The sequence below is a fragment of the Pistacia vera genome, unplaced genomic scaffold, assembly GCF_008641045.1.
Source record: "Pistacia vera cultivar Batoury unplaced genomic scaffold, PisVer_v2 Contig550, whole genome shotgun sequence".
Taxonomy (NCBI): Eukaryota; Viridiplantae; Streptophyta; class Magnoliopsida; order Sapindales; family Anacardiaceae; genus Pistacia; species Pistacia vera.
This window is the reverse complement of record NW_022196391.1, coordinates 201,375-213,429: the sequence shown is the minus strand read 5'-3', so window position 1 is coordinate 213,429 and position 12,055 is coordinate 201,375. Positions and strand designations below refer to the sequence as shown.

Here is a 12,055-nt window from a genome sequence, read left to right as displayed (position 1 = left end):
AGAACACCAGAAAGATGCCAATGGCCCCTGAACCACTCCTTCAAAAGACCAAAAAGTGGAGAGTTATTGAATATTAAATGATGGATTCTTCCTTTTTATCTTCAATTTCAACAAGCTGCCGTATTTGTACAGCGGGGCTTCATTTACATGATGTATTCGAATATCCTTCACGTGAACTCTATGGACTACTTCAATCAACTTTTTTTTTAAAGAATAAACATTGGTGTACAATCTAATTTCACAATCCTGATAACTCGTATTATTGGGTATGTGAGATTCATAGTGAGTAAACGAGACCTATTTATGAGCTGCTGCGTCGGACTTATGAGAAAAATTTGTGAGATTGGGTATATGATTTTTTTTTTTATATATATATATAATGAGAGTGTTTGTGATGTAATAATAATATTTGTTTAAATAAACATAAGTAAAATATTAACAAAAGAGATTTTTAAAATAGTTCAAATGATGTAAATAAGGGGGTGTTTGTCTAAGCTTATAAGCTGGTCAAACTTGCTTATAAGCTCTAAAATTAAGCTGACCTGTTTGTTTATAATTTTTTTGAGCTTAGAAGTTGAGCTTATAAGCCAAAAAAATAAGTTGGGGGGAGATACTTTTTTTTTTTTTGGCTTATAAGCACTCTGCTTATAAGCTAGTTTGACTAAGTATATTACCACATTATCCTTGTTTAATTTTAAAATTCTATAGTATACCCTTGTTTAATGTAGTACCTTTTTTAGTCATTTTATAATAAAACATACTTATAAGCCACATTTTACTAAACACGTCAACTACTTATCAGTCACTTATAAGTACTTTAATCAAACACGTAATTGCTTAAAATTTCAAATGCTTATAAGCTAAACTCTTTCTAACCGTCGAATATAAATACTTGTTGCTTATAAGTTAATTTTCATAAGCTCAGACAAACACCCCCTAAGCCTTACGTTCATTATTATTTTATTATTCGTTTTTATTATATTTTTTTATATAACTTGTAAGACATACAAAGATTAGATGGAATAATACTTTGTTTACGTGTAGAAAAATAATGGCTCAAACATCGAATGTATACCCAACTTTTATCTGTCCATACCCCCTTCAGTGTGGATCAATGGTCAGTTTATACTTTATATAGTGCTGCTCTTTTAATTAAATGATTATCTGCTTGCTGGCTTGAAGAAATTGCAATGTGTAGCAATTGTTTCTTCCTCAAATTCTGATGGCTTCTCGGGGTTAAACCATTTTTTTAAATTTTCACTAGAGAAAGAGAAAAAGAAACTTAGAGCATTTCCAAATGAGTTTTTATATGACCCAAACTCTTTATTATAAAGAGTATATCTATAAAAATAAGAGTCCAACAGATTCTTTATCTTTAAAATATAAATTAGGGAGTGAGTTTGACTCTTCACGTTTAGAGAGTTAAATTTCACTCTCTATCCTAATTTTAATTAATAAATTACAAGTTTCTATACATTTTATTTATTAATTATCTCTTCTATTGTCTCTTTCTTAAAAATAAAGAGCATCTTCATTAAATTTAAAAAGTTTATTGAATTTGAATAAAAATTGTATTCTTTATTTATATCAAAAATACTCTTAAAAATAAAAAGCACTATTAAAAATACACTTATATGCTATAATCTCACCATCTCACTTTGTTGACGTGGTTAGATTGTTTAATGACTTAATGGTAAATATCGTCACATATTTACAAAATTTTCTCTTTCATTCGGTCATCAACACGATTAAAAAATAATTGTCCATTATCATTCACGGATAACCATCATTATGAGAGGTGGCTTTGAAAATTAAAATTAGGTATCCTTGTTTAATTGAAGGATCCCACCAGTCACCAAATCAACAACATGAGGTGATGAGATTGTTCCATGTAAATATTTCTCTTTAGGATAATATTTTATATGCAAACTTTTTATATAAATTCTCCTGTACAAACTTGTGTGTTTTAAGATGATAAGACGGTTTTAAAGTTGGCACCAAATTTTCAATAATGCACACCAGATGTTTGATATATTGGCTAGCCAAATCTATTCTGTTTCTGGTACTTTGCAATATTTTTGTTACAAAACTGCTCAAAAGTAAACCTAATTTTGCCCATTCAATTCAAACTCTTGTTATTTGAATGGAGGTGATTGCCCAAACATGTAGGTTCACGTAACGAAATTGAAAGACGAGTACAGCAGAAAAAAAAGTATTATTTAATTCAAGAAATATTTTAACATAAAAGTTTTGCCCAATAAAAAATCATATATGTTGTTATGCCTAAAAATCAGGACTGACATAAACTGATGTTAGCAAGCACCAATCAGAGTTCAGAAAGACTTTACACCGTTCAGAGTCTACCATGTCGTCTAAAATAGAAAGAATATAGCTGTCAATAACCCAGTCGACTCAAGTTTTGCTTGTGAATGAATTTGGTTCGCACACCTATCAAAGCCCCATTTAATTTAAGAATATCTCTTAAGTTCTCAATAAGTGGGAAGATAGGAGAAATTTGTACGACACCAACCCACTTGCAGAAATGTAATGATTATCTTGAACTCAGTGGGTATAAATAGACAGTTCCCCCTCACAAAATCAGGATCAAACCCTTTGAATTTAACGAAAAAAATAGCAAAGACACATTACAAAAAAGAGAATGACTTGATATTCTCTAAGAACACTTAGAACACCAAGCACCTGTAACCCCAGATCGCAGTTTGCAACCTATTGTAATCTTGGTTAATGGCCAATAATGCACTAATATAAAAAAAAAAAAAAAAAAACAGTGGATATAGGATTCGCTTTAAGCATCTGAACCACTATAAAAATCCTTATTGTCTCATTTATTTTTACGTCTTTGGATGCTACTGTGAGAACAATACCCCATTCAACTCTCATAATCAATTCATCTTTTTAGCCCTAAGCACGTGCGAAGTCATTGGTGTCAAAATCAAGTATCAACATATATATGTAATCTTGGTTAACGACCAAGAATGCACTAATATAAAATAAAACAGTAAATGTAGAATTCGCTTTAAGTATCCAAACCACTATAAAAATCCTTATTGTCTCATTTATTTTTACGTCTTTGGATGCTACTGTGAAAACAGTACCTCATTCAACTTTTTTAATCAATTCACGTGTAATTTTTAAAATCTTTTTAACACTTTGCACGTGCGAAGTTATTGATGTCAAAATCAACCATCAATATATATATATATATATATATATATAAAATAATCTTTTATACATTTATTTATTATTTCAAAGTCATAGTATTCTTGTGAAATCATATAACAGAATTGAAATTTCTCATAAATCCACTTGGTCAAATAAACATTGCTTATAATTTATTTATTTTTCGGGGGTTTTGTATAAATAATACGAGGCTAATTTATTCACCATATAGGAAGAAAATCCAAAATTTATTTTCTTAGTGTGGGGAACCACCAATATTTTGTTCATCCTATCAGTGTACCTGCATATGCGTGTTTGGTTAACTTGTTATTAACAAAATTGGAAAAGAAAAAGACAACAAAATCTCATGTTTTGAAGCAATCGGCACCCTACACTTTCCCACGAATAAGAGAAAGAAAAATATGAGCATGACTGCATGAGTATCAGAAAAACCTTTATAATGGTTACTACTCGGAAAAAAATCAGGGCGAGGTGTTTTCTAACCATCATAACATTAAAACAAGTGCTACATATATCTACTTGAGAAGTACTAGCCTTACAAAGATAAATACAAAAAGAAGCATACAAAGACAAATCTTGCCCTTAAAAGAAGGGAAAAAAAGAGAGAAAGAGAGACAATTATAAAGATTAAGGGCAAGATTTATCTTTGTATGCCCCTCTTTGTATTTGTCTTTGTAAGGATAGCATTTCTCTTGAACAAAAGATGGAATCGCAGCTATAAATATACAGAACAACTATAAACTAAACCATCTGTCGGCCAACTATCATTAAGAACAGCAGGACATCATCTTCATCTCGGACACCATAACCGTCATACACATCTCCAAACCCTCGAAAGGGAACTATAACTAGTATTAGTGTAGCTGTCTTTCCACTAACTGCAAATAAATGTTCATTTGCTTCTTTGTAAAAATAATATGCATGCACTTCCTACACTTGCAAAGAATGATCTAATTTACTTTGTAAATATACTACAGGATTCTAAAAACTCATGCTGCTGCAGATTGTTTATCATCATGGTCTTCAAGATTCAGAGCTTGAAGCAGCTTTGGCCAGGATTCAGGGATACCGCCTGGAAGATTGAACTCTAACAACTTCCCACGACTGCGGTAGAACTCCTCCACTGGCCGAGTCTGCAGGTTAAAAGATAAATTTGCGAAGCACTTGTTACTCACTGAACCACAGATAAGCATTATTTTGTATCTTTGACATAGTAAAAATAGTTCATGTGTTGTTAATTGATTAATGAAAATAAATAAGAAAACATGCTTGACAGTTGAAAAGCTAGCTAGAATGGGTGTGAGGAAGTTCTATTTTGCATTTAGACGTGGACCTGTCAAATGCTAACATCCTTAAGGACCTTAACCTCCAGAACAAGAGTAGGCAGCTATATGCAAGATTTTTAAACTTAGTTACATAATCAATGCACAGATTTATCTGCTTTTCAGTTTGCCTTTACAGGAAAGAACAACAACTTATGTGAGATATTGCTAAGTTCTTGAACAAAGTGATAAAAAAAGCCTTCTTCTTCAGCACATTTTGCTAGTATATGTATATGAACATCTTAAAAGTGTTCAAAATGAGGACAGAAACAGGTGTCATGCAGCAATGCCTCGGACACATGAGACCTCCATATAGAGAAATCCCCTAGATATCTTTTAGGTGCATGTTCCGAATATGTCATGAAATATAGAATCACATAAAAATGGCTTCGTGTGTCAGTGCATTTCTAGAGAATGAATTAACAAACATCTGAGACAATGGAGAATACCATCTCATTATATATACGAAGCCGTTCCTTGACAACTTCTTCAGTGTCATCAGGTCGAGTGATAAGCTTTGATTCACAATGCGCAGGGGGAAGAAGTGGAGCCATGTACATTCTAGGGCTGCCATTTTCACCCTTGATGTCAATACAAGCAACATTGTAGTTTCCCCCGCACTCACTACATATTCTTCTTCCAAGGCATTTTGCAACCAACGCCTCTTCCTGCAGCTTCAGGTTCACCACCAAGTCAATGTCCGTCACTCCCTCTAATATTTCCTGTAAGGAAATGAAGAAAATAGAAAATGATAAAATAAAAGTTAGAGCACAGAGAAATGTTTCAAGGAGAATGAAAAATGGGACTAGAAAATGATATTCCACAATCTAATATGCTTCGGATACCAGTGTATGACAATCAACTCTTCCATGTACTTGCTATAAGTATTCAATAATCTAAAAGTTTACCTCCAAGACCATCCCTTGAATCAGGCATATATTAGTTCAATGTATTTAATTGTCTTGCTATGTCAATTCACTAAACTTTGGGAAAAACATTTCCTCATGATATATACAGTAAAAACTGAAATGACAGAAGAAAATTTATTAGAACAAGAGCTGTTCACACATGGTTAACTTTATTTGTAGACCAAAAGGCATATAAGACTACATTTGGAAGTCCTAAGAAGGTTTTGTATCTGTCTGTCTTCTTCAAACAAGCTCCCTTTCAATATATAAATTTATAAGCCTATCTTTTCACTTTTTCTTATTCAGTTCTAAATATTCCTACCACATTGACATAATCATATAAAGAGCCAAACAAACATTTCAATATTCCAGATATTGATCACAAGTAGTGCTCACCGCCTGTCTTATAGTTCGAGGAAAACCATCAAGAATAAATCCAGATTCACCCTTGGCTTCTCCAGCTTCAAGACGCTTCGACAATAAATTTATTATTATTTCATCTGAAACTAATTTCCCATGATTCACAATTTCTGCAAGCTGCAAAATGGAGGAAAAAAAAAAGCTAAAAGAGGAAATAAAAGTGAAAACAGCGAATCCTAAACTAATAATTTAGAGCTTGGCATGCACAAGTTCAATTCACCATTGCTGTAGCCATGTCTCTAAACCATAACCATAGCATGCAAAGGTAAAAGTAACATAATGTATCTTATGTAGTGAAAAAATGAAATAGCAATTGTTTCTAAAAACAATATTTTGCACTAATTAAAGACAATATAGATCTCAGGTAGTGCTATATAGTCGCAATCCAAAGAGTTCCCAACCAAAGAAACCCAAAATTTTAAAGACAAATATATATATGCAACACAAAATGGTCCACTAAAGATGGTGCGATTTCACTATCAAAGTATACATTGATCCCCAGGCATCTAATAGACTAGTTCACAAATTTGTTTCCATTATGTTTGGTGGGGGAAGAAGGGTAAATAGGGTTAATCTGAAGAAAATGTTTCAAGTAAAAGTAGTCCTCAATAGTCAATACCAAAATTTTATGGATTTCTGAATACTCAATACCCCACGTACTCCGTCCCTCTCTCCAAACAGAGTATTCAGAAATCCATAAAATCGCCTCCCAATATTTCTCACACTCCTTTAATGTTTTAATTGCAAAAACAACAATAACATCAGTTTACCAACAATCACCTCTTTCCCAGATTTCTTGATGCTCACGGTTCAGCTTTAAATCTAACATCAAGAGAACAAACAAAAAGTAGAGCGAATTGACAACCTCACTGTCAATTAACAATTAATACAAGAGCTAGAGGCTTTTACAATAATTCAATTAACACTAAATTCACTTTCCTACCATCTAATCTAGCTCAACCACTCAAATACGAGCTACAATTTCAATCAGCCACATTAACTCGAATTTTATTTTCTCTAAATTATTAATTTTGATTGTTTAAGCTGAAAAACATAATCCAAAAATCACAAATTAAAAAAGCTAAAAGCGACCTGAGAGGCAAGTGGGCCCGACGAAGCGAGCTCATCGCGGACGAGATCACCGGTGGCGATGTGAGGGACTCCCAACATATTGGAGAGCCTAGAAGCGTAAGTACCTTTCCCGACGCCGGGGCAACCGAGAAAAACCCATTGGACATTTCTGTCCTTGGAGATTTTCGTAAGAGAAGACGGAGGCTTGGTAGGAAAAGACGCACCTAGTTGAAGGTCAGTTCCGGAATTAACACAAGAAGACGAAGAGAAAGGTCGAGATACGAATAGTAATGTCTCTGTTGATGACAAGGCTCTCGCTCTCAGAACACGGTTTAAAAACGACATCGTCACAGTTTCAGAGCGACAGAGAGAGAGAATTGTGAAGCTTTGGACTTTGAAGAGTTTAACGGAGGTTTCTGGTCGGCTTTCTTATGGAAATCTGAGTCCCTGAAGTGAGGAGAGACACGTGACCTGATGTTGACGTCTAAATTAGTAAATTTTGCCACGAGGTTTAATTTTTCTTTTTCTAGACTCTGCATAGGGAAAAGGACAAGTGTACAGCTATGTGTGGATGTGATAAATTGATAATTGAATAAATTTGGGAGTTGTTTTTGTTTTGGGAAGTGTTTTTCTTGTTTTAAAAAAGCAAATGACAGATACTCCTCCAGAAAGATATTTTATAACAAACTGTTTAGAAAAAAGGGCATAATTATGGGAATAAACTCTTTGATTCCTGGCACTATTTTATTATCAAATTCAAAGAGATATTTATATAAAGGAAGCTGAATTGATTGTTCGAGCTTGAACTGGACTTCTTTCTATGCATTGATTTATACTTTGGAAGATTCTAATGCAATGATCAAGTTTGTAGAGGAACAAGCACTGAAATTTTTAAATGAATTCAGATGAAACCAAAAAAAAATAAGAAACTGGAAGCCCAGACAAAAAAAAACTAAAGCAGATGGCAGAATATGTAAACGTACATAACACTATCCTCAATTGATGGTTAATAAAACATTACAATTGCAAATTAAAGATACACACTAAACTACACGTGCCGTATTACACAGGATGCCCTTCACTACATATGATCATGCCTACCATCATCATCGTTGATTCCATCACCGGCATGCCTGCAACCAAATCCGCCAGATCATTATTAGACATTTCACTGCTGAGCACATGATGATCAAGAATTCTTGAGGTTTTATGCCATGACAGCCATATGATAAGGACAACGAAGAAAGGAATGAGGAATCTACTACTCATACTTTATAAGAGTAAAAATGAACAAATGGGCCCATGCTGAATTGTGATAACGAAAATCAGACTTGATCTCTAAGAATAAAGTAACATTAAAAAAGTACAGGATCTAGTTGCTGGACACACAAACACACAAATTTTGTATGGTTCAAATACGCCTAATTGTCAAATCCATCTTCCATGTAAAAACTGGCAGAACAAATCATCGACAAACAATAGCAAACCATGTAAATATTCAGCAGAAAGCCTTTTGGACAGACAATGACAGTATTAATGACTGAAGAAAGAATCCAGGGGAAACAAGGATTATGCGTGGAAGAAATTCTTTCTGTTGATTACGTTTTTCTGCGTAGTTGTTTCAAACCTTCTAGGCTTTAGAATATGACATTAGATTGACACAATAAAAAGGCATCCCAACACCATAATTGACATCTCAAATTCTTATCTGAAGGCAAACTGAACCCTTCCTCAACACACTTGAGGAGCTCAAATAGAAACAAAAGGAGTTAATACTTAAATATGTAGCCATTGGATGGTAAAAGACATGTCAGTTCCAAAGGCATGATATGCAACAAATAGATGAACCACCAAAACTGCTGAAAATCCTCATCGTAAAGCAAAAATTATCCCGTATCTTAAAGACCCAAATATCTCCTCCAACCATGAGGCCCATACTACCACTACAAAAATTTGTCTACGGAAGTATCCAAAGTTCACCTTTTTTTAATATATACAAAATTGAAAGAAAATTTTGGTTCAAAGGGTGTTGAAAAACAAACCGCCATGATGTAGTTAGATTCCGAGCTTTTCTGTCCAACTGAAGGTTTTCCAGTGCAGCCGATGCTCGAATCACATCATCTGAAAGCTCATCGCTGTCATATCTCCAATTGTATTCATCTTTCCTGTAACCAGACATGGATGACCCAGCTCTCCTATCTAAATCGCAGAAAGTATCAGATACAGAAGAGACAGCAAGAGGAAAATAGAATAAATACAACATAAAATAATCACTTACCAGATGCTTGAGAAGCAGGAAGGGGCCTATTGTGAATGTGACACAAAAAAAACATATTAACCGCAAGTGACATGAATAGGAAAAGCAAAACAGCAGAGAAAGAAATAAAAGAGAATGAAAAATGGAAATGTTGGCCAAGCACCTTCCCAATGGAGGTAAGCCCCCAGCAACAGACGATGATGAAGGTCTTCGTACATTCCTGGACTCTAAATTGGACAAGACCTCAGATTCTGGTGGTCTCCTTCCACTAGCCCTTGCTTGGGATGAATTCTGCGGAAATTGCAGAAAAACAAAACTCAATCCCAGAACTAGTTGATAACCAATACAGCTTTAGCCTTTTTTCAAAGATAATCAGAAATTAAAAAGCAATGAATAGCATGTATGATTTTTTGTAGATAAAAACAATGAAAAACGAAGATGAACCGCATTCAAAAAGGATACCATCAAAGTTTCAAACTTCAACTATCAAAGAAGTTCCACATTACATGTTTGAATCTCAGAAAAGTTGACTTGATTTCCTATAAAACAAAAAATCTTGGGAAAGTTGACCCTAGAAACAGGTGCAACATCATACCTCAAACTTCAAAAATCCTTCCAGAACATCCAAAAGCAAAGGAGCACTATCTCCATTTTTGTTAAGATCATAACCATTTTTGCTACTAAATTCCTTCAACTCAGATTTCCAAGCATCTTTTTGCTGCAATGAACATGAAGTCATTCACATATAAGCAAATATAACTACACATATATAAAGTAATAATGGATTACATTATAACTATGCATTGCAAAATTACTTGATTACCAAATTACATTCTGGCAGATAAACTTTCATTGTGTGGTTTAGTTGAGCCCAGTCTAAGTATTCACATATTAATGCAGTTAGTAACCTTCCTGCATTTAAAAAGTCATAAAAGTGAAAAAAAAAGAAAAAGATGAGCATAAGCAAAAACATAAGTTCAAAAAGACTGAGAACTTCTCTCAATTTTAGAATAGCACTTATGCCAAAATTCTAAAAACAATCAGAGCCACATTTAGATACTACATCAAACAACAATTTCATGTTGGGTATAAGATCAGATATTGAAAATACTGGGTGTGAAAGAGAATTACACAGATCATGGGGGAAGTACAAGTAAACACCTAAAATTATCTTCTTTGTATGCAGCTAGTAATTCATTTATATTACTAAAACTCTCGACTAAAAATTAACATGCTAAAGGAATATAGAGACAGTAATAGTAATATATGAATCATATATTATAGTTGTATAACCATTAAAGACAACCGCTTTTCCCTCTAGACACTTAGAAACTGCATGCTCCCACAAGAATAGTATTGGTGCATAAAATTTGGTTTTTATACATATCACTTTGATTTGTAATATTCTTATCATTTGAGGAATACCAAGCCACTATTTATGCAATTTCTATTACCATCCTGGAACTCACCCATTACCATCCTAATGGATATGATAAGTGCAACAAATGGCTCAGACAATTTCTTAATTAGAGAACTATAATCAATAAACAACCAACATATTCAAATAACACTATCTATATATATGTTGAGTGAATTTCCCAACACCAAATAAGGATTTCTTTCAAAGTTAAAAAGGAGAGAACAAAGTTAATATATGCAGAGTGACCTGAGGGAGAAGCATGAAGTTGTTTTGCGCGATCATTGCAGCTACCCAATAAGGCAGGAGGCAGACCTTCCTCCTTTTCAATCACCTGGTCCTCCTCTTCAATAGCTTCAAAAACACTGGCTCTGAGTTCGGCCTAGCAAGAAAACAAAAGAATTGAGTTAAAAAGGTGCAACAAAAATTGGGTGATAGCATCTGGTTCTTCGAAAAACCAAAAGCCATATTAACTAAATGGTTAGATAGCAAACCTCCCAAACGTCAGTCAGTCAAATAAGGATACTACTCTAATTCATACAATTAATACCACCACAGTGACATACAAAACGGCAAGTTATATAGGCAATCAGCACTAAAAGTATCATAACACAACTACTCTCACTCCTCCAAACAGATAATCTGAACCAATAGTAAGAATTCCACAGCTTTGTCCAACATTCAACAATATGTTCAGAATGTGTTCCTAGCACATAACAACTCTTGATAGTCATAGCACATAAAAATTCTGACCATCGTTTGGTGGTATATTTCCATCTCCTATTGAATATTGATATCAAAAGAAATTGCCTCCAGCAAATTCATATGATTATACCGCATTAAATAAACACTAAAAGATTACAGAAATAATCTAAAAAAGACTGATAACGTTAATAAAAGATCCATTTTCAGAAATTTTAGAAAACGAATTCCAAAACTGAAACACTTTCAATCATTACCCGAACAACCATATTAAAGCCTTACTCATAGAGCAGCAAAACCCTAACTTCAAATGAGCTTTCGGATTCGAAATTTTAATCCTATCCATCCATCTTCTCAAAGAAGTGATATTCCAAACAACATTAATCCAGCCATAAGTTACTTAATTTAAACTTCACAAAACCCTAATTCCGCGTAATTTTTTTTTTTTTAATTCAAAAAAAGAAGAAGAAATGAGATCTATAACTCGTAAAAATTCCTCGATTTTAATACATTATACGAGATCCAACTTAAATAAGAAACACTAATTAGTCTCATTTCCCCCCTTCTCAACTTGATCAAACCATCTCGGCAACAAAACAACTAAACACAAATTGTGAACGAAATAAAAGAAGTTTAGTTTTGGAATTGGTACCCGGATCTTAGCGAGGACGCCCTTCTTCTCAAGCGTTCGAGTGACTAGGGTTTTCAGGTCCATCATTTCTCTCGTGTAATCGTCCATTATTGAAACTGCAAACAC

The 12,055-nt window shown here is 33.7% G+C and overlaps 2 protein-coding genes across 2 annotated transcripts; both read right to left on the bottom strand.

The window, feature by feature from the left end:
• Positions 1-3,940: 3,940 nt before the first annotated feature.
• On the bottom strand, positions 3,941-7,387 carry LOC116107962 (probable adenylate kinase 6, chloroplastic). The gene is made up of 4 exons (XM_031394243.1): positions 6,944-7,387; positions 5,828-5,968; positions 4,973-5,245; positions 3,941-4,334 (listed from the first exon to the last, which is right to left on the bottom strand). The coding sequence occupies exons 1-4, from the start codon at positions 7,265-7,267 to the stop codon at positions 4,191-4,193; spliced, it is 882 nt and encodes a 293-aa protein (XP_031250103.1). The 5' UTR covers positions 7,268-7,387; the 3' UTR covers positions 3,941-4,190.
• A 465-nt stretch (positions 7,388-7,852) lies between these two features.
• On the bottom strand, positions 7,853-12,049 carry LOC116107963 (protein TONNEAU 1a-like). Its single transcript, XM_031394244.1, has 8 exons — positions 11,951-12,049; positions 10,846-10,978; positions 10,003-10,091; positions 9,775-9,897; positions 9,343-9,470; positions 9,201-9,226; positions 8,965-9,121; positions 7,853-8,055 (listed from the first exon to the last, which is right to left on the bottom strand). The coding sequence occupies exons 1-8, from the start codon at positions 12,035-12,037 to the stop codon at positions 8,004-8,006; spliced, it is 795 nt and encodes a 264-aa protein (XP_031250104.1). The 5' UTR covers positions 12,038-12,049; the 3' UTR covers positions 7,853-8,003.
• Between the last annotated feature and the right edge of the window lie 6 nt (positions 12,050-12,055).

Coding starts and splice junctions, on each gene's coding strand:
- LOC116107962 (XM_031394243.1), bottom strand. CDS start 7,267: ATGTCGTTTTTAAACCGTGTTCTGAGAGCGAGAGCCTTGTCATCAACA. Junction 5,969..6,943: donor CGGGCCCACTTGCCTCTCAG/GTCGCTTTTAGC, acceptor TCCATTTTGCAG/CTTGCAGAAATTGTGAATCA. Junction 5,246..5,827: donor CTCGAACTATAAGACAGGCG/GTGAGCACTACT, acceptor ATTTCCTTACAG/GAAATATTAGAGGGAGTGAC.
- LOC116107963 (XM_031394244.1), bottom strand. CDS start 12,037: ATGGACGATTACACGAGAGAAATGATGGACCTGAAAACCCTAGTCACT. Junction 9,122..9,200: donor TCCTGCTTCTCAAGCATCTG/GTAAGTGATTAT, acceptor TCTGCGATTTAG/ATAGGAGAGCTGGGTCATCC. Junction 8,056..8,964: donor AATCTAACTACATCATGGCG/GTTTGTTTTTCA, acceptor ATTTGGTTGCAG/GCATGCCGGTGATGGAATCA.